The following is a 27,857-nucleotide window of genomic DNA, read 5'->3' on the forward strand; positions in this document are numbered from 1 at the left end:
AAGCCGAGGCGTTACGAGAATGAAAAGCCGCGGATCCCGAGCTTCGCTTGCACCCCTCTTCACAGTAGTAGAAAAGCGGCCATTCTTTAAAATTTTAATTCTTGAATCTTCTAGGTGTTACCAATTCGGTGTATCGGCCACGTCGAAGAGGAAGCGAGCACCTAATGCTCGTCCTATCAACGCACATACTTCGTAAAAGCTTTTATAAATGTCAGCCGCAACATTTGTAACAAGTGCATATCAGGCTTTTACCTTGATGACTGATCACTTCCAGTGGCCCTTCCATCAAGTAAACAAAAATGTAGTAAACGGTTGCTATAGCAGTTGCTGTACTAATGGCCTTATCCAAAGATGATATACTCGTTCATGTGTATTGTAATAACTCCAACAAATCAAGTCGGCGCAAACGCTAGCATAAACACAGAGCTAAAGCGCACCCTTTAACTATCATAAAAACGGAGAATATTTTATCGCTATCGAAATGCACACTGCAATCAGCACGCCGTTGCACTCGTGACACTTGCAGCGGTCCAATGAAGCAATGCAATGGCATAATTTCATGTAATTTGTTTTGTGCAGTTAAACTCCACCTGTGCTCATGCTAATACTTTCACAATAAGAAAATAGCGAGCCTATTCAGCAGCTTGACAAACTAGCGTGAACAGTACCAAAAAAAAATGTGTGCGCTCAATGTTTTTGTGAGGCTTTTAGAAATATGTCACTTTCGGTCAACAGCTAAAACTCGCTTAACGATCAGTGTTATGGAGGTTCCCAGGTTCACGGCGGAAGCTTTCATACTTGGAAACTGTCATGTCGTGGCCGTATAGATCGTTGCTACATAATATTGTCATGTACCTACGTCAAAGAATGGGTACGTATGGGTGTAGAAATGTAAGCAATTCGTCGTGCACTTTGTAAGTATTCCTGGCTAAGTAAGAATGCCAGCGCTTCAGTTCATTTTTTACGAAAATTGTGCCGTTATAACCACTACTTCAGGTCTCGAACACGATTTCTAAAGTGGCAGCACTCGTATGACAAGTCCACAAAGCAAGGTTTGTCGTTATCTTCCTCGGTTTGAAGATCTCATTGTGGTGTACTGCAGCTACGTCGCACCAGAAAACCGTTTCTTTTGAACACAGGCTGCCTTAGTCCTTCAAAAACATATTAAAAGTTCCTTTCTAAAACTCAACCATCAGAACAGTTTCAACAGAAACTTACGTTAAAGAAAGAAGGCGGAGGGGCGAAATGTAGTACCAATAAGTCCGAAAAAGATTGCTGTAAAGTTAAATACCGTAGCGTTCCTGAAAACACAACGAGCGAAAATAAGTTATGTACAATTCGCAAGCAAATTTTTAAGCTAATTATATAAAAGAAGTTTAAAATGCATTTCACAAAAGGCAGATACGAATCCACTTCTGGGAAAAATAAAAATAAAACTCTGCAGTCTACCTACACCCTGAATAGTCACCTACAAAAGCGGATTGAGAAGAGATGAATCAATTGATCAGTGAACATCACCAACGTTTGAACTACAGTTCGCACTCATTGCACAAGATGTCGAAAAGCTCAAGCACTTAAAAGACAGGGAGCCAAAACGCAACGATGAACGATGGCTCTAGCAAGAACTTAGGCACGGGAAACAGTACGTAAATCAAGCAGTTGCCAAGAAAGCGTTGGACCACTGTAAAGCGACGTTCCCAGAAGCTACACTGTCAAGCGCCTTGTGTGCTTCTGTGCTACGTAGCATAGGCATACACACAAAAAAAAGAAGACTCCACAGTACTGGCGCAACAGCCGACGCACAAAATAGAGGCCGTGAATGAGAAGGTGATAAAATCAGTCGTAGAAAGAGCACTTGGTCGCCGGGTTCATCTTAGAGCCCAGGGGACAACCGAAGGCTCTGGCGAATGGTGCGAAGTTCATCACCGCCTTGTTGCAGTCGCCGCCGTAGACGTTGTCAGCGGGAGTCAAAGCGCAGGTGGCAAGACAGGCGGTGATGAAAAACACTTTCTCTTCTGTCAAATCCTGCAAAGGAAAACGTCGAAGTCATTTTCTCATGCTGCCTTCCAGAACATTCTCACTATGACTAAAATTTAGGTGCTATAGACTTTTTCATAATGCCGGCAACCATGGATGTACGCTGAGGTCTCGCCGGCATCGCGAATGATAGACACGTGGAAGTGAAGGACGCGCGAGGAAGTTTGTGAGTCGCGCATGTGTACTGCTGGAAAATTAACTGAGGTTGCTGTGGGTTCCTGACCTGCACAATATATTGTTTTGGCCGCATAGCATGGCCCTGCGAATGCAGGCTTGGTTTCTGCGGCAATGCGACCAGGTGGAATTCCGCGCTTGCACTAGGAAGGTGTCGTTCACTGCTGCAAAGTAAACAACGTGTTGGACCGGGCTAGTGTAACCTATGATGTCATGAACAGTGCAACAGCAGACTAAAATTGGACATGAAAAAAAAGGGGACAAACGCTGAATTCAAATAAGAATTTGTTGTCATGAAACAGACATATGCACTGCCAACCGTGAATACAAACTAAAAAAAACAAGAAATCTCAAAGCTTTTCATGAATTACCTAAATACAGGTTAAGGAGCTGCGCGGACTCCTGCCCCCAATGAAATTACAACAATGGCTTTTCGGACAAGGCCGCCGATGGTTTGCTGACACGATAGCCTCTAGCTGTGGTCATGGTTCTGTAATCATTCTAGTGTTATTGTTTTGCATGTCTTGCTGTGACATCAGTCTTATCAGACAGCGGAACACAGTCCTGCAGCACGGAGATCATTGCCAGAAACTTTTCTCCACTCTTCTGCACTCTAAAGTACGTGTCTTCCTCGACAGTGTCTTTGCAGCCGCGCAATGAAGCATCTGCAAGTATGTCCCACATACATTAGGTCACAGGAGAGGTGAATGTCATACACTACTTCCATATGACAGTAAACGAACGCACTTTTATGTGTGTGCGCGACTCTTTTTTCCAACGTCAGCATGGCTGAAGCACATCGGCAGGGCTGAAGTGGCCTCGCAAACTGCAGTATACGGCTTGTACGGTCAGATAATCGGGTCAACTTGGCGCAGCGGCCGTTGCCCAGCGCGTCATAGCTGTCTCAAGAAACGCGAGTGCACGCACCTACAGTGCTTGAGGCGAGTGACGTATTTCATTGGGACGCTACTGTAGCCCACAAGTGGGAAAACACGCAACAAGTCTTGAGTACGCTGTAAATAAACATTCCTTTACATATACTGAGTGACTGGTGAATGAAGGCTGCTGCACTTTACTGTTACAATACAAACCAACGGGCTTCGTGCGACGAAGTGGCCGAATTTAAAAGGGAAGTGGCTGCACTGAGCGCCTTATTGTGGGCACGCATGTTTTACGCAGGTACGTTAAGACCGGTAGTGTAAACGTAGATATAATTTTTGCAAAGAGGTACGCAGCTGTAGTTAAATACGTCAAATTTCAGTGAACAAACGCTTGAGAAATGGCGCTAGACGTAAACACGTGGTGTGGCTGGTAACCGCCTACTTTTCCAGCAGGGGTTTAACCTTCGATATCGCAGCCGAAAACCATCGTCGCTTTACTGCAGCACAGTGGTTTCGGTTTTATGCAAGTCCCATGTATGTAGCTGATGTTGCATTCGAAAATGGGCATTCTTCCTAAGTACACATTGAACAACCATACTCGGATGGCTAGCTAGGCGCTGCCACTTTGACACGTTGGCAGGTCGACATTTTGTGCGCACAAGCATCGCGAGAATGTGTTGCTTGGCTTGAGTAGAAAGAGGCCACTCATGCCCCAATCACTCACCCAGCAGCACTCATGCAGTCAGCAGTGAGCGTGGAAGCCTTCAGCGCTTATCTGACGGTCACCATCACGTGACTTGCTAAGGTGAGTCAAGTGCTGTTTGGAATCTAATCCCAGTGATATCCACTTTTGATACCATTGTTAAGTTATAACAGATATAACCGTTAAGTTATCGGACTTTAAAGAACGACAACAAGGAACTGATGGGAGTCTAGTCTAATTGCGTGCTCCAGAGCGTTGAATCATGTGAATCAACAGAACGACAAAATTCCAACCATATCTACGTAAGCTTTCAGTAGGCTAAGTATATATATATATATATATATATATATATATATATATATATATATATATATATATATATATATATAGATAACGAGAAAACAGGGGGTTAACCGAGGGGCCCGATTTTTATTAGTCATATCATAAGAAGCCAACAAACACTGACACCAAGGACAACATAGGGAAAATTACTTGTGCTTAATAAATGAAAATAAAGAAACTATAAGTTAATGGAAATTAAAGTGCATGAAAAAACAACTTGCCGCAGGTGGGAACTAGGTGGGAACCAACTTGCCGCAGGTGGGTAGAGCATCGCACGCGAAATGCGAAGGCTGTGGGTTCGGTTCCCTCCTGCGGCAATTTGTTTTTTCATCCACTTTAATCTCCATTAATTTATCGTTTCTTTATTTTCATTTAGTTAGCACAAGTAATTTCCCCTATGTTGTCCGTGGTTGTCAGTGTTTGTTGGCTTCCTATGATATATATATATATATCCGCCACTGTACACGCATCCACCCACCAGCTGCCTCCGCTGTCCTCCTGTACATTTTCTTTATATTCAGAATTTCGGTTTTGTTCACGCTAAACAGACCCGCACGCTAAAGCTCTGCTTAACTCAATGGTTTGGCAATACGATAATGAGTTAGAAATGGATGACGCGAACGACACACATTGGTCCTGTGCAATAATTTCATCGTTTTTTGTCCGTCCTTCAGCCTGACATGTCCAAATACATGCATTGCTAATACCTCCAATACCACGGCAATTCCGCCCACCTCTGATAGTTGTGTGCCGTTTTCTCCGACGTTTCGCCTGAAAGCTTCGTAAGCCACTTCCATCGCCGGAACCTCGGGGAAGATGCTGACGTTCCCGGGCAGGCAGCCTTGTGTGCGCTGATGGTAGGTGTCCTTAACGTCGTCGCTCAACCAAGTCTGCACGAACTCGCCTCGTGCATTGATCTACAGAAAAAATGTGCCCGTGTTTCATTAGACAATGCCCAGACCTTGAGATCATGCTTGCTAGGAAAGAAACTGCGTCCACTAGGTTTATATCTGGAGCGTAAACGTAATTATGTTAACACCGCAGTCAACAAGCAAAGTGCAACATATCACCGGCGCGTAACAGAATAATAATAATTAAGCAATCATGTAAATATGCGTAGATTGACATAAATTAGAAGAAGATACTTTGTTTGCGTCGTCTATTCACCTTGTCCGCCGTCCGCTGCAGTTCGTGTCGCCACAGCGCTATCGTTTGTACTGGTCGGATCAAGTTTCATACATATAGTGACAAAGGGCGGCGTGGAGATGAGTAAGTGGCACAATAGTTACGCATACTTGGACAGCTTTCAGAGGGGTTTCTGTGTGATCCTTTCAGAATCCGTTTGCTTTCGGGTCTTTATCGCTACTAAGAAGTGTCCCTCTTCCCGTATGCATTCAGAATGTTTATTTATTCAAACAGCTAATCACGCAAGTTAATGGACATGGGATAATTCCCAGATATACTCACGCGCACTGCACCATCAGTTGCGTGTATAAATGACCCCAAAGCCCTGCCCTTCACTGTGAACAAGTGGTCCGTAGCGGTCACTAAACGACAAACGTTTCCCTGTTTTATTACTTGTACTTCGGCGTGCGCCCGTTTTTTGATTGTGACGATACTCAATCCTCGCCTGACAAGTTTTCAATTACACAAGAAAACTTTTACGAAACTTCACGGCACAGCACCCGAAGCAGTCCTACACAGTATTCAACAACTTCTAGAGGCTTCATCGCAATCTGAATGAAGCAGCCGTCCCGCAGAAATAAACGCCTTCAATACATAACCGAATGCATTGTCAAGCAGAGCATGCAAAACACGCCCGCTTAGCAATGTCTCGAAGCACTAATTGACTATAGCGCGAAAGCTGCACAATAGTGCAGTCGGGAGGATTATAGCGCGTTAAAAAGACAAGGACGAAGGTGAGACGTGACACACACAGGCGCTAATTCCAACAAGCCCAAATCACTGCTTTAGTGCAGTCGGCTCACTATTGCGCATTGTGAGAGGGGCAAGAGTTTGATCCCCAAATGTCGAGCACACTCAAAGAGCAGACACGGGGGAAAGCATGTTTAGAACCCGAAATGTTTGTTATGGTAAACTCACAAGCCATTGGGACAGTCAATGCGCCTACAGTCAATCACCGATTACGGTAATACCTGAAGAGTCACCATTACTAGCCGTGGCGTTTCTGTAGCTTTAGCTATAGGAGATTTATGTAGGGATAAAGGCTCGACTCTCAGGATACAATCAGCGTTTACGTTCGAGCTGCTGCGATGAACGTTACTGTTGTGTCTTGGCGCCTCAGTGGCTATGGCCGTTTTCTCCTGAAAAACTATGTCGAGGCTTCAGTTCTCCGCCACGAAGGCAGTATTGAGATGACGTCCTAGTGTAAAAAATTAAGAAATCGCACGCACTGTGGGCATCGATGTCAGGCGAAGCATTTTGCAGGTACCTGGCTATGTAGCGTTGCACGGATTTCTGAAAAGCGATATCAAGCGAACCAATGTGTCCACGTAAATTGAATAGTAGTGTGTGTGGCTCGCGAGCGTAGATGTCTGTGACGCCAGCAGCAGGATGACGACAACGTTGAAGACGATCGCGTGGTGGCCACGGCACGACTTCGGCGCCTTCCGCAAGCCCAAGTACCTTAGTGAACTAATTGAATTTGTCAATGTAAATTGTGACAGAAAATTTACAAAGTACGACTTACGCACACGCAGCAGAAATGAGAGCTTCGGATGGTAATTCAAATAAACGAGAAAACATAGTTCTGCTACGTGGAAACTCAAACACAAAGCCATTTTCCAGCTGCCGCTTGAGGTCTGTCTGAGTGGCCGTGGCCGCTAGGTGGCGATAATGTTCTTGGATGATCACAAGCCCACGAAAAATCTCGACTTAATAGAGGCTAACAGCTTCGCTGTACAACTCAAGTATGATAACAGTGATCTAACATTGGTGTCCTGGAATATGCTAGAAGCAGTAAAACTTGCTCATACTGACATTTCTTTAGCTTTTGATAAATAGAACGGCCCCAGCAGGGCTTGAGAAGGGCCTGAAACACCACGACCTGAACGGCGTGATCGCATAGCTTCAGTTCTCTTTCCCTCGCGTTGACGGTAGCCCGAGAAACGCTCCACATGGATTATCACGACCATCAGGCTATCGTGAGGAGTTGACTGCTCCAAGTTAAGAGAATCGAGGCAAATTAAGCCTTAGATTATACTGGCGATATACAATGTGCAGAGCTGAACGTTTCATAGCCGAGATACGGGTCCTGCATGCCACCTATGCACCGGGGTTCACCGTGTAGGTTCTAGAAGCGTACACAAGCAATATGTGTTATGTAATGTGACATAAAAATTGAGAAGGCCCCCTCCCCCCATTAAAAAACAAATATTGAGGAAAAGCCAGCAAGAGTTGACAGTGGGGACAGCGTCCTTTCCGTGTTTCGTACATACTGCTTCGTAAAACTGTCTGTGGAAGATACATGCGGAGTTGTAACACCACAGCTAGTAGCTTCCAGGTAGGTGCGCTGGTACGTTGTTACGACGCCTCTATCACGTTGCGCGCTAGTTAATCGCGGGAGGCGTGCCTGTGTGGGAGCGAGTTGGGTGATATCACGAGACCAAACGGAACTGCTCAAAGCTGAACATACTTGTCAGAACAGCTGTCACTGCATGCGATCGTGGCCGCGCGCGTTCGATATTCGCGGGGGCGAAATACAAGAACACTTGGGTACCCCGCCACGATTGCGCGTTTCAAGACTCCAGGTACGCTATCTTGTAGCGATGCCTTATGCCTTATTCCATGCGATTCTTATCATCGGCCACACAGGGCCGCCTGATCCGGTTGATAATGTGGGCAGACCGTCGCTCTGACCACTGGCCAAGCGCGACAAGCCGGAAAAAGCATAGAATGGGAAAAGGCATCGCTACAAAATACCGGCCTAGGTGATAAAAGCTGTGACCTGCCTCATATTCAGGTCGTGGTTCTCATGGTCCTCACAAAAGAACGCAGAATGTAATTCAAATATAAATTTTAGCTCTCACTGTATTTCAACAATAGGTGCGAATGATTCCATGCACCAAAGGAGACTTTCTTTAACCATATGTTTTTTTCCCTTCATAGTGTACATTGTACATAGTGTGGTGTGTTATCAACGCTATTTTACTTCAGTAGGTTGTTTTTATGTATGCTAGTGAAGGTTTATTATTCTATGCGAGCAGAATCGCCCGTTACTTCTTGTCGGCAAACGTTTGTCTGTATTGTTACGGTACTCGAGAGCACTCTCCCTGATCCTAAACGATGGATTTCAGCGAGGGCCATACATGCTCGTGCTGGCACGCATTGCCAGAGACGGGTTGTAACACGAGCTCGAAGGCACCCCTTTACAGGATATATGAGAGCAGCCGCAGTTCACCGACAATGTTACATTGCACATTACGTGTCGCGGGTTCTTCATATATCAGCGTTTAAAATATCTTGGCAAGAATGTTGCGACGTCTGTGCTGCACTAAAGACTGCGACGAGATAAATCGGCAGTTAAACAAGACAAAATAAGGAAGTCACTCGAGGGCCGTATGCAAAGAATGTTCAAGCTACCGTTCCCGTTCATCATTGCTTTTGGCCCCAGCGTTCCTGACACCGGGAAAGTATGTCCGCCTGAATTCCGCTGTGATCAAAATGTAACTAGGGAAGAAATTTGCCAATACAATGAATTCTTTATGACTCCAAGGATCATGAAAGAATGCCAGAAGCACCGCGGGCATCCTGCGAGGCTGTTGTCATAAAGAGAAAAAAAAATAACCGGTCACGAACCGCGTGGTTATCGCATGCTAGCATCAATAGTGATCTATCCCACGTGCGAATTGCCATGTGCGAGGGCTTGCAGCAGATAATTGCGTCGACGTTGTTGGCTCTACAGACCTAAAATGGTTTAAATATTTCTTTGTATTTTCACAGTACTGTTATACCGAAATACATATGCACAAGCTCTCAAGACGTTTATGCATTTCTTGCATCTAGGCGTTCGTACTAAGCAATTTCACAAAGAAGTCCCCGTTGAAACCCTTAATATGCTCTTCTTCACTGCTGTCCTTCCACATCGGAGCGTCATTTCTGATAGCCCTGTGCAAATGTACGCAAGGACTCCACTACGCTAACTATCCAATGTGTCTTTATCGTAGTCTAGTCGTTGACCTGAACTATTTCAACGTCTTGATTGCCTATGCACGCGATTTCATGTGCCACTCTCCTGTGCACCCTTACCTTAATTCCCACATCGTCAATGGCACTCAAGAGCGCCTTAGCGTACAGATACAAGACGCCGCCGTACAACATGGCCTTGGTGCCCTCCGCATAGTAGAGAGGCGGTGCTAGTGCTCCGAGGGAAAGGGACAGTCGGTTGAGGTGGTGTACGTAATCCACGTACGGCAGGTGAGTGTTGTCACCCAGGAGCAGTTCCTCTGCGGCCGCCTCGGAGCCGAACAGCAGGCGTTGGCTGCGACGCGTCTCGATCCAGAACTTTGTAAACGATGGGGCATGGTTAGTGAAGTTTTTGTACACTTCCTCGAGTGCCTCCGGGGTCAGAAAACGGTCGGAAGGCCACACGACGGTGTGGACATTCTTCAGCTTTTCTACGGCAACATGTTTGGTTGCGTTGTCGAGCCACGAACGCCCCGTTTTCTCCACGGCAACCTGCGAACGTTTATCACATGGAAAAAAAATCAATGATTTAAAATAGGTGGCAAGCAGCTTCGTTCGAGAGCAGCAATTTCTCGCGACCACCCCACCAAGAGGTCGCGCAGCTTTTCTTAGAAATACCTGCATGAAATGTTTATATACCTCACGGAGTTTTATCATATATCTTGCGATGGAGATGACGAGCCATTAAAGAAATGGATAAACACGGAGCATACTTTGTTAAAAGCCTTCATGCCTACTGCTTTGTCTTTCTATAGATATGTTATTTTGTCTATAAAAATCTATAGACCTGCTATGGGCAAAGTGTCAGCTGTTTTGTCGAATAGACTATATCCACAAAAGTTTTGATGTGAATAATTTATTTTGGTATATTTTCAGTCCAGACCGTTCATAAATAAATGTAAGTGTAAATTTTTTAACCAATTCCTTTTCTTAAACAGGTGTATTGATAAATGTCTATTTCATTCAGTCTATATCCCTTGTTTATGCAGAGAATATTGACAAAACTCGTTAAGACTACTTATTTTTGTCCCTTCTTGCCGCAAAACGTGAATGCCTGTAGGGGCAACACGTGATTAACCTAAATAATTCCAGACAATGTGAAAATATCATTCGGGCCTATAGATTGTCTATAGACAAATGTAGTTAAGCTGAGTAGATGTTGGAGACAGTGGAATCAAAGCGGTGGTACTGGGATACTCCGTAGGTTATAGCCCAAAAGAATGCATGGCGAAGGTTACTTTATAGACTTTCTGTAGATTTTGTCTATACGTAGTGTAACCTGCGCAAATATAATAGTCAGTTTGGGCAACCCTTTTAAGTAACCTCTATAACCATTTCCTTTAGATAATGTTCATAATTGCCGTTGCATGGCTTCTACAATAAAGTAAAGAAAAAAATAATCAATGGAGCAATGCGTGATTTAGATTAACGTGAGCTTAAATTCAGGCTCCCGTTAAAGAACCAACGGAAGTCATAACTAATAAGGAGACCGTCACCACGGTGTGTCTCATAACCAGATCATGGTCGTGGGGAGCGTGGAACCCCAAACTTCAATAATAATGCTTATGTGCGTCCCTCAAACTGCATATAATGTATACAGGACCAGAAGCCGTTTTGTCCTGTGCTGTTCCCGGACCCAAAGTCCCTTATTAAGGAAAATAGCAAGACAGACAATTGTTTCACTTCCATTATTATGAGCCAGCCTCTCATGTGGGAAAGTTTCCAGTGTTCTAATTCATGGTGCGACCTCCTTTGTGTGATGCTTTTGAATGTCTCTGGGAGTAATGGCATACGTATAACCTCACCTACCTGCACGATAGCGTCCAGGTGCTCGTTCATGTGCCGCCGCTCGTTTTTTGAGAAGTGGACTACGGTGGCCATAGCGGCGACAAGGAGCTTGTAGCTCGGCTCAACCTGACCAGCACAGAAACGGGGCCGCTCGTTTTTTCCACGATGCTCACTGCCGTAGAAGACGAGCAGAGCGGCCGTGGGATCGGCCACTGGGGCATAAGCCTGGGCAAACAGCCACGACAGGTGGCGCAGCAGAGCCTTGGCGTCGACTTTCTTGATTAGGTTCAATGTATTTGTAAAGTGAGACAGGTCGCTCACAAGAACTAGGTCATCCATTGTGATTGGCGGATCGATTCCCATCACAGCATTGAGCATGTTCACCAATTGATTGCCAAGGGGAAACGGAGAAATGGAGTCAATGTCTCTCAAGGCGAACAGTTTCGGAATGCGTGCTTTGCAAGGGCACGACGGTACCAAGGTGTCAAAGACGTCTACAAGCATTTTGTATGTCTGTGAAATTTTCTCGACTTCGGGAGTGTCATTCGTTTTCTGGGAAAATATTTTGTAAAGACCGTTGAAGACATCATGGAAGTGCGCCTCCGGTATCTGCTTAATTACATCTTTCCAGAGCAGCATAATCTCGTTGGGCTCAAAGAAGATACGTCTTGGCGTTTTATTTGGAATGGTGGGAAGTATTTTCACACTGAACCAGAGATGCGCGTTCCAGTTAAAAGAAAGGTCGAAGAGGGTCTTCGCCGGAACGACTGGTTTGTCTGGTTCTTCGGGCCAAAAAATGCCGTGTGCGTGCATGAAGTCCTTCATGATGGGAACGTGTGATCCCGTCTGCCGTATGCAGCTGTTGAACATAGCAGTGACTTTCTTGCCCACGGGGAAGTGAATAACACCTTTCTCCAGTGTCACAGGAAGTTTGTACAACCACGACAGGAACATATCAGAAAGCTGCGAGCGTGACAGCAGGAACCCCTCTCGGGGCCTCCAGCGTCCACACACATGAGCAGAGAAGTCGTCGCAAGGGTTGACATCTTTGTCGAGCTGGTCCTCTATGTGATTCCTGCCAATGAAAACAAAGAGGCATGTGATGTCTGCGCCGGCAACTACAACTGCGTGAAAGTTAAATAATGTACAGTCACGGTTAGGCTTAAGGGCGAAATGTCTTCGCTTTGTTTCACTGTTTTTGGTATGCAACAGTGGCCAAGTTCCAAACAGCTAGTAGGTTTTTCCTAACCACCCTTCACCAAGAAAGCAAAAACTTTCATCTTTATGTAAATGGTCGTGCTCTCTCACCACGTGCCCGTACAGTGAACAGCAATTAAACGTTTTCTGAAGACAGAAACTGCAAAGAGAACACGACGCTACCTTGGTGTTGACGCATGATCCTAGTTGTGAGACGTTGCTATCTATGTTCCTTGCCTCGCGTCTTCGTTAGAATGACTGATATTTAGCTATGTAAATTTCCTTATCAGGCGTATAACTAGCGTATCTAAATAGAAAGACTGTCAAGTTGGTAAGCAGTGATAATGGCAACAGCGCGAAAGAGAAAGCGACAGACGATTGACGGAGCACAGGACGAGCGCTGTATGACAACTAAGTTTATTGATACACACACCAAGGAATACACACACCAAGGAATACACACACCAAGGAAGTGACGCAGGCCATAGCACAGCAAAGCGAAGGAGACAACCAGTACATGTGGTTACAACGTACATATTCTCACCATGTCGATCTAAGTGCACTAATTACTGCTGAGAAAGAGCGATTGAAGGCTGGGTGGCTTTCCGCTCAATGTAGGCTGCGTGCACGACCAATGTAATGGATACTTCACTACGCTTGAACAAAATGGCTGTTTTAAGCAGTGGCTTAGTTGTCGGCAAGGCGCATACATCAAGTCATGCTTCCTTTGTCTTACGATGATGCAGCGGCCTGTTTGCTATATGTACAATCGCTCGCGTGAGAGCGTGATAGAGCACACAACATTCGCTCTGCAGCCTACATATTTATTGACATGCTTCACTATTTACATTCCTGTAGAATTGCGTGCTGCTCCAGTGGGACGCCTTTCGACCGCCGGACAAATTGCGCTCAATTTACCGGGAGCAGAAAAAACAACCTGTACATAATAACGCCCTGCAACGTTCTAGCGGGCTTGGGACAAGCTGTGTGCGTAGAGTACAACTACCGCATTATTATTCCTGCTTCTTCCTTCGACCTCCTGCCTTTTCGAGTTTTCCACCCATTTAATCAACTTCTCACAGGTGCCCGATACTAAGCTACCGGGGAGGCCACCTTCCTCCAGCTTGATTACCTGACGTGCAAAGGCGTTACCCATTGTATGCACACATGATTTTACTAGGGCAGAACGAAGTCAGGAAATTCAAATGGCGTTTTTAACTTTTATTTCGGTATGACCTGGACTAAAGTTCAACAGGGGCTTCACAGAGTGGGGTAAATATTCGCAGCAGACATGGTCGTCTAAAAAACATTGTCTAAGGTCTAGGAATTGTAGTTCTACCTCTTGGGCTTGGTCCGAGGTGACCTGGAGAGGCAAAGCAGAAGAGTGGGTCTAAAAATTAATCTGCAGGAAAGTAAAGTAATGTTTAACAGTCTCTGAAGAGAACAGCAATTTGCAATAGGTAGCGAGGCACTGGAAGTGGTAAGGGAATACATCTACTTAGGGCAGGTAGTGACGGTGGATCCGGATCATGAGACGGAAATAATTAGAAGAATAAGAATGGGCTGGGGTGCGTTTGGCAGGCATTCTTAGATCATGAACAACAGATTACCATTATCCCTCAAGAGAAACGTTTATAACAGCTGTGTCTTACCAGTACTCACGTACGGGGCAGAAACCTGGAGGCTTACAAAAAGGGTTCTACTTAAATTGAGGATGACGCAAAGAGCTATGGAAAGAAAAATGAGGGGTGTAACGTTAAGATATAAAAAAAGAGCAGATTGGGTGAGGGAACCAACGCGAGTTAATGTCATCTTAGTTGAAATCAAGAAAAAGAAATGGGCATGGGCAGGACATGTAATGAGGAGGCAAGATAACCGATGGTCATTAAGGGTTACGGACGGGATTCCAAGGGAAGGGAAGCGTAGCAGGGGGCGGCAGAAAGTTAGCTGGGCGGAGGAGATTAAGAAGTTTGCAGGGACGACATCACCACAATTAGTACATGGCCGTGGGTGTTGGAGAAGTATGGGAGAGGCCTGTGCCCTGCAGTGGGCGTAACCAGGCTGATAATGATGATGATGATGATGATGATGAGGTGAAGTTCATATCCTGACCAAGCTCCTTATAAAGATCTAGCAATTCCTCGGCTTTCCTGGTATCGTCGTTTCTGCGAATTAAAACCAGAAAGTCATCAACATACCTGAACGCCTTGATGGTTATGTCAGAAAGACGCCGGTTTAATGACACATCCACCTGTTTCAAGAAATGCTATTCAGGACAGGAGCCACCCTGGATCTGACACAAATGCTAGCCCTCTTTATGAAAACCATGTCATCCCACCCAATAACAGTCGACCTCAGGTAACACGACAAAAGTTCAAGGAAACTTTCAACAGTCATACCACATTTGACAACAAACAGCATTTCATCGTTCTGCTCCGTAATGCATGCCTTGAAGCTGCGCAGTTAAGGATTGCGAGGTAAAGACGAGAAAAGATGTGCGTCCACACTAAATGTGGCGTACCTCCCTGGATTAGTCGACCAGAACACAGGAATAGAACATAAGGCCAGCGCTCGTTCTGTGTTTTTTTATTCGTTCTTCGTTTTTTCTATGCTGTTAACATTATGAATATAGGTGGTGACTGCATCGATAGATTCAACGTCGGTTGGACAAGCTGGAAAAAAAAAAGGCTACGTTCGGCATCTGCCGAGTTTCAGTGAGCCCTGCGGAATCTGGTCTTCGTAAGCATGAGTACCATTGAGCCAGGTTGAGTCTGACTTTGGTAAGCTTAAAACCGAGTGAGCCTTAAGCTATAATTTGTGAGCGAGTTAGGGTGAATTCTGTTGACAATGGTGACCTATGGTCGAAGATAATTATTGACAACCCCTCTGTCTGAATGTGGTGTGCGTGTGCTCCATGCTTTGTTGAAGGGAGCATAGACATTTTCGGTCTGGTTCAGCTACCAACTTGTTGGGGTGCAAACGCAGCATGGATTCACATTGAATAGCATAAATCGGAATTCCCAACTATGGGTCTTCAGGAAAGGAAAGAACGAATTTTTGGTGTTTCTATTATATCTCTAATCTTGGTAATGCATGTTCCGCACGATGAGCGTGGTCGCAAATGCAAACGTCACGTGGCTCTTCTTGCACCTGTCATCATGCGCTTAAACATGACTTGAAACAAGTCTTCTACCGCCGTACAGAGCACAGAAGATGCGTTGACATTCATTCGCGACGACAATGCTATCATTGCAAGAAGCCGCACTGATGTTTTGAAGGCTTCGTGTATCGCCTACCCGAGCCAACCTTTGCACCGACCTGCATGTCTGGTGTTATGCATGCTTTATGGCTCTCATAGTTGTTGTGATCGCGCTTGTTTTCTTTGCGGCTAAAGCTTATATTATAGAGCCGTAATATTCAATGATAACCGAAATTTTTCGGGGCTTCTCAGGCATCGTCTCGCCCGTGTAACTCAGGTGGCACAGAGAAGCTGAGAAATGAAAACGTCTCGGTCGAAGTAATTCGGGGTGACATGTCAGGGATATCATTTGGTCGCAAAAGGGCAGTCTTGGCACAATAACAGCAATGAAAACTTGCTCAAATTGGGTTTTCCGTTCGTTCGGAAGGTACGCTACTCTCCCTTCACCGAAAATAACTCAGACCTCAGAAGACCCTGTGAAAATTTATGACATTAAGTGAGCTAGTGCGGGAACTCTATAACACATTCGCTATTTATCTTTAATTTTGCTGGATTCTTTCTCGATTATCAAGGCTTTTATCATGGCAAAAGTAGTAGTTTGACTATTCCAGTTGTGTAAGTAAATAATACAGCTTAGCATAATATTGTCTTTTGGTGTCACAAGCCAGCGCTTAGAAAGAAACTGTGTTGGGCGCCCTGAGGAAACCTTCAAAGCGTAACCGGCCGCATGAAGACTTCTTACGTGCTCTCGAAGAATCACGCCAACTAGCTCCTCATTGCAGTGTCACATCACATATAAACGCAGGATAAAAACCAACGAGGAACAGGATAGAATGCTTACTTTCGATTAACAGTTTTTTTGCGGGAAGCTCACCAAAAAGGAGAGAAAGGGTGTGCCTCCTGATGCGTGAATATGAAAGAACACTTTATCAGTTATTGGCTGGTCTTGTTTAAAGTATCCTTGAAACGGCAAATGAATTGCCAAGACAACTACGAATAAGCAGGTGCCACAGTAGCGCTGAGCTCTGTATGGCAGGGAAGTATTCGCTGTTTTACTTAGATATCTGGTTACAACTGAAAACATATGTGCGTGAACTTATATGCTTGGTATTGCATGGCGAGATTTCCTGAGAATGATGCCATTGATATTAAAGTATTATGTTTTTAGTGGAAACTTCTACGGCACAAGATTGGTTCTCAAAGTTTCCTAAATATATCCGCATATATGAGGCAAGACTCAACTTAGCAAGTTTCGAGTTGCGCTGTTGCCCGGCTCGGCCCGCATCAGGTTCCATCTAGGCTCTCATCACAAGCAAGTGATGAATGGCCCAGCGACTAAGCGCCGCGCCATTCATCAACGGGGGTCCGACGACGACGTGCATCGTATGTCGAAACTGTGACGTCCTCTATTCCCTCTCTGTCGTCTTTCATCCACGCCACAATTCCTACCACGTCACACGTCCTATTCGCATCAGTGGAACCTATCAACTGCCTGGCAAATCGGCGCCGTTCCATTATTGGATCTGTGGCTCGCCTGTGGCACGCGCATTACCTCACTTCCGTGGATCTGCCTAGCGAGAACTAATAAGTAGAAGGCGGCGAACACAATCGAGGTGGAAACGGTGATCATTTCACCTTACGCCCTTCTACAAACATAGTCTTTCTTTAATTCTCTACTGCTCCAGCAACTTTCAACGTATGATGGGCACAGGCTTGTCTTGCCTCGGCTGCCCCTCGTTTCAGTACTCAAACGATACGGTTTTTCTGCCCCCTAAAGCTGAATAGGGCAACTTTTTATATCAGGAACTCGATGTTCAGAGCCAGCTTGTGAGCAGCGCCTCCTCTCGCCCTGACCGAGTAAAAACTAAGGCAGTTGTCTTGTTCTTGATACCGAAGACAAAGAACAACGTACGCCACTTTCTAGTGCTTTGTGCGTTATTACCGACATTTCGTACAATTTTTTTCGAAAGCCGCCGACCTCTTGCAAAGTGTTGTCAAAAATGATGCCATCTTTGTGGATGAGCACCATCTGGCGCTTTTTACAAACGCGAACACGGTCTGCAAACTATGCCGATTCTCTGACACTGACATTGAAGCCGATAAAGAACAGCACATTGGAGCCAGCATCGTTGGCGTTGTAGTCATTCTGGCACAATTTCAAATAGGAGATCCGCGCATTATTCCTATGCTAGCCACAGTCTTTTCCTTCACCTGAAAAATTATACAAGAGGGAATGATCGTATTCGCCATTACATAGGTCCAGTCATACTTGTAAAGACGTTCATTTCGGGTCGTCAACAACTATCTATGCTGGCTCGCAAATTTGAAGGACCTTTCCGGCCATCGCCCAGGATTTCTGATGCAGGTACTCGGTGTCACTATTTTGCGCAAGGCCAGAAACAGATTGACCTCGACTACCTTTCCTGCGCACACGTTGAGACCAATCCAAAATATCTTGAGGACAGTAGACCGCCCTTACATATTCTTACCTCTGTCAACAGCAAGACGACAACTTAGAGAGGTGAGAACTGACTGAATACATGGAAGGGCGCAGGGCGCAACCCCTGCCATCGTTCGCAGGCAATTTGCGTTTCTTTTGCCTTCGTACTCCACAGCTATCAGAACTTTCATCCAAAAGAAACAGTTTATTTGCTCGTTACTACGACTGTAGTTCGCGAAAATTTTTGATGTGCATGCCGCGACTAATAGTCTTCTAGAAATTTTGGTTTGATGTGTATCTTGGCGTGGATCAAGCAAATAACTCAGTAAAGCTTACCAAAACAGTCAAGCAGAACGCCGAAACTTGTCGCAACTGCTAACGCCGCAAGTTTAAACCTGTGAGACGAACCGATTTCTTCCAGTCTGTATGCTGCCCCCCCCCCCTCCCATGCGCCATTAAAGTAGTTTGGCTTTAATTTACTCTGCCCCTTCCTCTTTTATACAGCTGATAACCGCTGTATTGTTGTTGTCACCGACTACTCGACAGGGCGCTGCGAAACCCAAGTGACACCCAAGTCTTTCAGCTAGCTACTGCTTCCTAAATGATTATCGAAGACCACGATAGTCACAGACCGTTCGCAACACAGCTGTTCCGAGATACCACAATTCAGTGGTACTTCAAATGATAAATGATTCAGCGCAAAGTGTACCTTTGTCCTGCTTTGCGCTGCACCATTTAGAATTACGGAAAACCAACTAGTCCAAACCACCACCCTTCTAAGGTACCTCAAACTTTGTGGTGCTCCCAGATGCTCTCAGCCCAATTTTGAATTTCATTCTTTCGTTTGCTTAGTGCATTACTGAATATTTCGTGCCTTAGCTTGTTATTGAACTTTGCCCTTCACACCATAACGATGATCCTTTTGTGGGAAGCAGATAATGCCATGTTCTCTTAGCAGTAGAAGGCGAGGACGAGGGTGACGATTGCTGCTTCTGACAAGAAGACACTTAAAAGAAGTAGACACATTAAATGCCATTTCCAAGATACTTACATCGGTTACCCTTAATTTATTAAAAAAAGGGTTTTCTTCTTCGCCCGATTGATGGCCTATACCCCAGAGTGGTATACGCGATTTCACTACCGAACAAGAAGACGGACAAGAAGAGTAAACAGCTGTTCCCTCTCAGCTAACTTGCCTTGTCTTATCAGGACGGTATCAGTAATGGTTACAGGTGTATTTTCTTCTAATGTGCAGTTGTTATTCAAAGGGGCAGTCTAAGCCTGTCACGCGAAGTCACTATAGGTTCGGCGCATGTTCAGCTAAGCATTCGAAAAACTGTTCTTACTGACACAGCCGCCTGACACAGAAAGTGACAACAATGCGCTCAGAAACAAAACTATGGCCTCTGTCGTAGGTAGCTTCTATAATTGAGGTTCCTTTATGCACGCGTTGCCAGACTCACTCTGTGAAGTGCTTTCAATGTTGGCGTTTGTAAAAGACTCCGCATAACACCAAATGAGTGCTAAGAACTGCCCATATCGTGCAATAAATTTATTATGTAAATCAAATCAAAGTGTTGTCTTTCTCACCGATGGTGCTCGCAGTCGGCGGTTGGACAGCTGCTCTGACGTTGGTGCTTAGGCGTCTTGTACACAAAGATGGTGGAGGCCAGAATGATCATGATCAGCACTACGATCACCACCACCACTTTCGTGTCGAACGGCCATCTCGAGTTTCTGAGAGCAGCCGCACGGGCAGGCCGATTCTGCGATAACAAAGCTCATGTTCAGCAACACGTGATATACGGCTAGTCAGGTATTAGACAAAACGAAAGGTACGCCAGAACCCATCGCCCGGTAACTGTCGAGGGTAATGCGATTAGCATTCAAACAACGTAGCGGCGCAGAGCATTGCTCATGTTACGCTTATTCAAAATCATTGGTGGTCATTGTGAAGCTTCTGGTGCTTCGGCTACATGCGACATACACAATCTTCGCTGTCGGCCCACTTCGATATGGCACTGGCTTGACATGGTCACCTGTGAGCATCATGGCTTGACGACAAGACAGGGACGATGATGGACTGACGAATAAGGAGTGATGTCAAACAAAAGGACAAAGGCGGTATGACGACGACATGACCACAATGAAATAAATTCCTAAATGATGACGGTGCTATAACGATGACAGCGTGACGACCACGGCAAGAGAACATTGGAAAGATGATGGTGGCGTTACCACGACAGTATGAGACGGCAACCGGATGAAGAAGGCGGAATGACGACAGTGGCACGACTGCGACCACATATATAACGACGACGGTATTACAATCGATGCGTGACATGCATGACAGTGGCTATCGTCGTCATGAACAGCACCCTATTTTTATGTGTAATGTAGTACGAAAGCTCCTCTCAATGATCTCCAATTACCCCTGTCTTGCGCTTGTGACTTCCTACAATTGCCTGCCAATTTACTCAATGCATCGTCCCACCCAGTTTTCTGCCGTCCTCGGCTGCGCTTCCCTTCTCTCGGCACCCATTCTGTAACTCTAATGGTCACCCGGTTATTTACCCTACGCATTGGATGGGCAGCCCAGCTTCAGTTCCTTATCTTAATTTCAGCCAGAATATCGGCTATCCCAGTTTACTGTCTGACCCACGCCGCTGGTTTCGTGTCTTTTAATGGTACGCGTAACATTTTTCGTTCCGTCGCTTTTTACGCGGTCCTTAACTTGTTCTCAAGCTTTGTTTTTGTTAACGTAGAAGTTTCTGGCCCGTATGTTAGCAACGGTAGAACTCAAAGATTGTACACTTTTCTTTTCAATGACAGCGGTAATCTCCCAGTCAGGATTTCGTAATGCCTGTAGTATACACTCCTGCCCATTTCTGTTCTATTAATTTTCTACTCATGATCAGGGTCTGCTTTGACTAATTGATCTAGCTAAACGTACTCCTGTACATATGCTAGAGGGCGACTGGCAATCCTGAATTCTTGTTCCCTTGCTAGGCTACGGAACAGTATTGTTGCCTTCTGCGTACAAATGTTCAACCCCACGCCCTAACTTTCTCGGTTAAGTTCCTCGATCATTTGTTGCAATTCCTTCCTTGTGGCGCTGAACCACACAATGTCATCTGCAAACGGAAGGATGTTGAGATATTTGCTGTTGGTACTCACCCCTAAGGCTTCCCAGTATGGCAGCATGAATACTTCTAAGGATATAGTGAATAGCATTGCGGAGATGGTGCATCCTTGCCTGATGCCTTTCTTGATAGATAACTTACTGCTTTTTTTGCGGAGAACGAAGGTAACTGTGTGATTGTGGGATTTTTGTAAATATTTCGCTGGATAATCGCACATGCCTCCTGTAGTTCTCCACTACGCAATGATGCTATGAATGCTGGCGCCTCTCCTGAATCAAATACCTTTTCAAAATCTATGAAAGGCTTATAGAGAGGTTTATCGTACGCCGCAGATTCCTCCATTACCAGATTGATGACATGGATTCGAACCATTGCAGAATATCCCTTCCTGAAGACAGCCTGTTGATAGAACTCAAGTTTTGCTCTGATTCTGTTGGAAATTATCTTGGGGAGTATTTTCAGCGATATACAGTATAGCGACGACATGATTGTGATTGAATGATGACAGCATGAACGATAGCATGAACGACAGCATCAGTGGAAGGATGACGAAAATATTGCCACATGGTGTGGCACAGCAAGGTGACTAAAGAAGAGGAGAACGAGGTTCGTGTCGGCATCGCGAATCGCCGTTTACGTTTTCGTAAAATGCAAACGCCTGGATCTTGATTCAGCGTGCATGCTACAGGAGGGTATACTCGACAATTGGGTGGAGCTTATTGGGCACACTCAACTTATGCAGGAGACCCCACTGGGCAGCAAGAACCTCGCCCTACAATTGGAGTTGACACCATATCTCGCCTCTCTTCTTAGGAACGTAGGCGATGTGGAGGTTGAACAGCTGCTACATATATATATATATATATATATATATATATATATATATATATATATATATATATATATATATATATATATATATATATATATACTGCTAAAGAAAAACAGCACTGGAGCCAAAATTGACGCAACCTCTCTCAACCCCCGCAGTAGACGTAATGGAAAGCGAGACAGAAGCGCCGGCGGAGGCATCTAGCGCGGTAGCCGCTCTCGAGGCCCGGATCAACGCCCTCGAGGCCCGTATGGAGAGCCGGATTTGCGCTCTTGAAACCCAAATGTCCGCGGCCATGAATGCCGCGATTGCCAAATTGACAGAGATGATTCCCTCTCTCGTAACTCAACAAATCGCGCAAACCGCTTGCACCTCCCGGCGAGCCGGCCCAGTTAAAGACGTGTCCGGACGGTACCCCAAAATGTTTCGACGACAACTCGATTTCGATGACGAAGACAGTTGCTCACTCTCCGGAATGGAGGATGCTCCCCTCCCCGTGACTGCAGGCGATGGAACATCGTCTTCGCAACCCCTTACCAATCTTACGGATCATGGCGGTCACCCCTAAGCTCAGGAAATTCCCCCGATCCAAATTGGCCATCCACATCCTAATTACGCAGTGGAACTCTCGAGGGTTTAAGGCCCACGCTAAGCGGGCCAACCTACGATTTTTCCTCACAGCATTCGAGCACCTTCCTGCTGTGGTAGCCCTCCAGGAGCCTGGGAGCAGCGCCACACTTACAAAGTACGCCACGTTTGAGCAGGACCCCCTCTCCTGTATCTGCGGGCATAAAAATTACACGGCCAACTTCGTTGACCTTGACCTCAAAACAGAATTCTCCTGCGTGATGGTGACCCTACTTCCGCTACGAAAATAGCACCCACCACTACACATTCTCAACATTTATTGTTCCCCTAAGTTAGCCAACATCACTTTCGCAGACCTTTTTAGCCGCGCCTTAATGTCTGCGGGTAGGGATCCCCTGGTGATCGTGGTGTTTTCAACGCCCCCAGCAGACTTTGGGGATACGCGCGTGAAGAGAAACGTGTACGTAAGCTGGCGGAACTTATGTCCACGCTGGGCCTTATTCTCCACGCCCACCCTACCCACCCAACTCGCGTGGGTTACGCCGTGACCCGGGACACTTGTCCGGACTTTACCCTCACCAAAAACATTCAATTTGTAGACTGGATCAACACCGAAGAAACCCTCGGTAGCGACCACTGCATACTCAATACAACTATTCGCACCTATCCATTGGCAAGACTTTTCGCACAGGCAAAATTGCCCGATTGGACCAAATTCCGACAAACCTACACTAACTCGACCCCCATTCAGGAGCAAGGGTACCATATCTGGTCCCAGCAATTGGTTTCCACCCTTCACTCCACGGAACCCCAAATTCAACTCTCAGAGGCGACCCCGGAGGTGGACAACCACCTCCTTCACCTCTGGGGGGCCCGGCACAGCCTTGTCCGCCGATGGCGCCGGCAAAAACACAATCGGAAACTCAAAATTCGCATCGCTGAGCTCACCCAACGTGCGGCAGAGTACGCGGCCCAACTCGCTGACTCTAACTGGGTGGACCGATGCAACACGGCCACGCGAGAAATGTCTAGCCGGAGTACGTCGCGCCTCTTCCGCGTCCTAATCGACCCCACCCAAACTCGAGCAGAAACACAAAAACATCTCCAACGAGCCGTCCACTGCTTCGATGGAGACACTAAAAATTGGCATGCAGACTCCGAGATCAATACCTCTGTACTCAGCAGGACCCCCGAGGGCCCGCGTACTCGTATGCAGGTTCCGAAAACGCGGAGATGGAACAACCGTTCCAGCTACACGACCTGAAGGCGGGCCTTGCAAAAATGAAGCGAGGAACGGCACCGGGACGTGACAAAAGTACAGTCAAATTACTTGCCAACCTTCCCGACTCTGCCTACTCCACACTCCTCGCTTACATGAACTCCATTTGGATCGGGGAAACGCCCCTCCCAATTCATTTGAAGACCGCTCTGGTCACCTTCATTCCCAAAGCTGGTAAAGCCATCAACACAGACAACATCCGCGCCATCTCCCTTACTTCTTGTGTGGGAAAATTAATGGAGACGATGGTGCGCGACAGGCTGTCTGAGTTTGTGGAGAACAGAAATGTTTTCGCAGACGCCATTTCGGATTCCGCCCACACCGGTCCGCACAGGATGTCTTGCTTCAACTTGACCGAGAAATTCTCGACCCGATCGAATATCCCCTCAGTGACAAAGTAGCACTCGCTTTGGATTTGAAGGGGGCCTTTGACAATGTGACCCACGAAATTATCCTAACACATCTTTGCCAAACAGATTGCGGCCGATACACCTTTAACCACATTAGGCAATTTTTCACTGACCGACAATCATACATTCGGATTCAGGACAGGGAACACGGCCCATACCAATTAGGCACGCGAGGGACCCCGCAGGGAGCGGTCCTGTCGCCGCTCTTATTCAATTTGGCAATGATGAGACTTCCCGCTCAGCTGGCGAGGGTCGACGGCATCCAGCACGCGATGTATGCCGACGACATCACCATTTGGGCTAAACACGGCTTGGTAGGAGAAATGGAGGCCAACCTGCAGCAAGCGGCGGACATCGTAGACAACTGTGCCCGTCGATGTGGCCTACAGTGCTGCCCGTCCAAATCTGAATTTGTGCACATACGCCTCTCACCAAAGTGCACCACCAAAATCGACTTCTCCCTTAACAGTGGACCCATACCCGAACACGACGCGATCCGAGTATGGGGCTCTTTATCCACAAAAATCGAAAAGCTGACACAACATTGGCCAAATTGCGTAAGGTGGGGGACCAGGCGGGCCGGATGGTCCGCCGGGTTTCGAACAAGCGCGGGGGGTTACGATGCAAAGACGGCTTGCGGCTGGCGCATGCATTTTATGCGAAGCATATTACTAGAGCTCAACCCAGCTCCTCAGGCGCGGCGGTGTCGCCTTCAATACCACGTGACACCGTGACGTCACGACAGAGGAGAAACGGGGGCTCCAACTCGCGCCGTCGCTCACGGCGTCACCCCCCGCATCGGACGCGGCGAGCGTCGAGCAACGCAGCGTTCGGCGCGACAACGAAATGTGCGCCTGAGCAAGCGCCGCACGCCTGAGGCGACGCCGATGACACTGGCTTTCCTGCGACACGAGCTCCTTAACGCTGTCGCGTTAAAATAAAGGCTAGTATGCTTCGCATCCTGGGCTTAACCTTAGCTAAGCCACAGCCATTTTTTTTTAACCAGTCGAGTCCTTTACTCGGCTCCATCCCTCCACCTACGCAAATTTTACGAGAATGCACTCGAAGTCGTTCTCCGTAAAATGTACAAGCGTGCCCTCGACCTCCCGGTCAGTACCCCCAACCTGCGCCTCCTGGGCCTGGGGATGGTGAACACCTTTATGGAGCTGCGAGAGGCACACTTGATGAACCAGTACACGAGACTCTCTAAAACGCCGTCGGGTCGCCGCCTCCTTGCCCGACTACACATCTATCATTCAATACATACGGAAGAGCACGTGCATATCCCATCACAGTGGAGGTACGCCCTGCACGTGCGCCCTCTTCCGGTCAACATGACACGAGAGGACCATAGTGGCAGACGCCTCGCGCGGGCGGAAGCCTTGGCTCGCCACTACGGACACAAACACGGAGTCTTCAACGTGGACGCCTCCGGCCGGTACCATGGGGGTCGGTACACGGCTGCAGTGGTCCACAAAAACACGGCAGTAAACGGACTCACTTTCCGTACACACACCAATAAACACGCGGAGGTGGTTGCCATCGCGCTAGCCGCCGCAGATCAACATTCGCGGGTCATCATCACCGACTCGAGGGGTGCTTGCCGCAATATTGATCAGGGGCACATACCATACCTTCCCTACAAAATTTTGCAACACAGCGACTATCTCGGTGCCCCCTCGCACAGTATGATTATCTGGACTCCCGCTCACACGCGCCTCGAAGGAAACGAGACGGCCGATGCCGTCGCCCACGCGCTCACTTTCGGGGCATCACCTTCATCCCCCACCGATCCGGACCCCGAACCCAATCCCGCCTATACTTTCAAAGAGATCGTTCAACTCTACGAATCTGGCCATGCCATCTATCCCAAGCCCTGTAAGGGCCTCACAAAGGCGGAGGACCGCCTTCTCCTTCGCCTCTATACCAAAACCCTGCTGTGCCCGGCAGCCCTAAAATACTTTGACCCCGCTTGCACAGGGGAGTGCCCGCACTGTGGGGAAAAGTCCTCAGAGATTTTCCACATGCTGTGGACATGTCAAAATACCCCAAATCTACCCCCCCCCCAACCAACCCTTCCCGTGAGGACTGGGAGGCAGCTTTGTTCGGCTGCTCCGACCTCACGGCCCAACGGGCCTTGGTCGAGCGGGCCCGGGCGGTGGCCGACGCCAATGGGCTCCCGTAAGGGGGAGCCCTCCTAGTGTTGCTGCAAAACTTATGTAAATAAATGTTTTTCAGACAGACAGACAGACTGCGACATTGTCGAAACTGTACTTGCGCGTCTTTTGTCTGCATTAAGTTTTCGAGCTCTTCAAGCCGTAAAAATAGCTTCGCTGAAAAGCACAGCTGCAAGGTACACCCAGCGTGCACCCAGCGATTCTATGCCGCTACAGCGCAAGTAACTAAAGCTTGAGTGAGACTAGAAACTCGGTTTTTACTCTACTGCCTGCTGTACGTGTTCAGCAGTGCGACTCACCTCGGAAGATGATGGATCAGCGCGAACGTTCCGCAACTTGGGGAAGGGATACAGCGAACCGTGCCGTGGGGATTTCTTCTGCGGAGAAAGAGCCAGCGTCCCAAGTGCCTCGTAGACATCGGCGACTTGGGAATGCGCCTGCTTCTGTGGTCGTGGCTGCCCTGGAGCAGCAGTCAACGCATAGTCTGTCAGCGCCTTGGAGCTCGTCGTTGGCGCTGGTCCCACTTCAACCGGCTTTCGTTGAATCTCGGGGGCAGACGCTCCTTTACCTTCCACAGTGCAGGGTGGTACGTCTGGTTGGCCCGCTGTCTGGGCCTCCTCATGCTGAAAAGCGAATTTGTTACAATATCATCAGTAACGCACGAATAATAGTGAACGAGGAAATAAGAGCATAGTGCGGAGGGATGAAGGTGAAAAAGAATAGCATTAGCTTCCTGCGCATGCTACACTTAACGGTGATGTAGTGCTCGATGTTTTAAACAACAGCAGCTGTAATAATAATAATAATAATAATAATAATAATAATAATAATAATAATAATAATAATAATAATTCCTTTGCTGTGAGAATTTGTTTCGACGTGGACAATAATTTCCGCAACGCCTACGCTACAGTGGGCAATATAGCACTATGCATAGCGGTACTGGGGAAAGCCTTTATTAGGCGAGTACGGCTTACTGACCACGATGACTGGGGTCGTCACCTGGCACGTCGCCACGTTGGTCACTGAGGCTGGCATCACGGAAGGGCACGAAATTGAGCCCTGCGACGATGCGGGCTGGGATTTGTTGTGCTTGCGATGGTGGCGTCTTATCTTGCGGCTAGTGGTGGCGCCAATTTTCTTTGGAGATGTGCTCTTGGACCTTGCCGTGTGGCGCGTAATGGCCGTGGTGTTGGCAGCTGTGGTGGGCAGGTTGTCCTCCTGTCGTGGGCGAGCAGCGACAGCGGGGTTGCTCAGCTGGCTGCCCTCGGTACTCTTCTTCATTGACGACGACATAAGGCTGTTGAACTCCGGAAAATAGCGAAAGAAATGCAGGAGCAGCTGAAAAGCCCTGGTGACTGCACGATCAGACGTTTTCTTCTTCTGCGCGTGCCTTGCGAGAACGCTGCCTCACGTTTAAGCAGAGCTGCACGCGCTGGCGGTAGCGATGCATAAAAAATAA

The 27,857-nt window shown here is 47.1% G+C and overlaps 1 protein-coding gene across 2 annotated transcripts; it reads right to left on the minus strand.

Moving 5' to 3' along the window:
* Positions 1-222: 222 nt before the first annotated feature.
* Positions 223-27,797, minus strand: LOC135908703 (endothelin-converting enzyme 2-like). Of its 2 annotated transcripts, none has more exons than XM_065440570.1 (7): positions 27,398-27,797; positions 26,695-27,018; positions 19,557-19,732; positions 11,152-12,205; positions 9,406-9,834; positions 4,872-5,054; positions 223-2,025 (listed from the first exon to the last, which is right to left on the minus strand). In XM_065440570.1, exons 1-7 carry the CDS (start codon positions 27,689-27,691, stop codon positions 1,837-1,839), a joined length of 2,649 nt encoding a protein of 882 aa, XP_065296642.1. In that variant the 5' UTR covers positions 27,692-27,797; the 3' UTR covers positions 223-1,836. The 2 variants fall into 2 exon arrangements, with proteins under 2 accessions (XP_065296642.1, XP_065296639.1); XM_065440567.1 differs by having other exon boundaries at positions 27,377-27,797.
* Positions 27,798-27,857: the final 60 nt, after the last annotated feature.

This window comes from Dermacentor albipictus, chromosome 7 (genome assembly GCF_038994185.2).
Source record: "Dermacentor albipictus isolate Rhodes 1998 colony chromosome 7, USDA_Dalb.pri_finalv2, whole genome shotgun sequence".
In the NCBI taxonomy this organism is placed as follows: Eukaryota; Metazoa; Arthropoda; class Arachnida; order Ixodida; family Ixodidae; genus Dermacentor; species Dermacentor albipictus.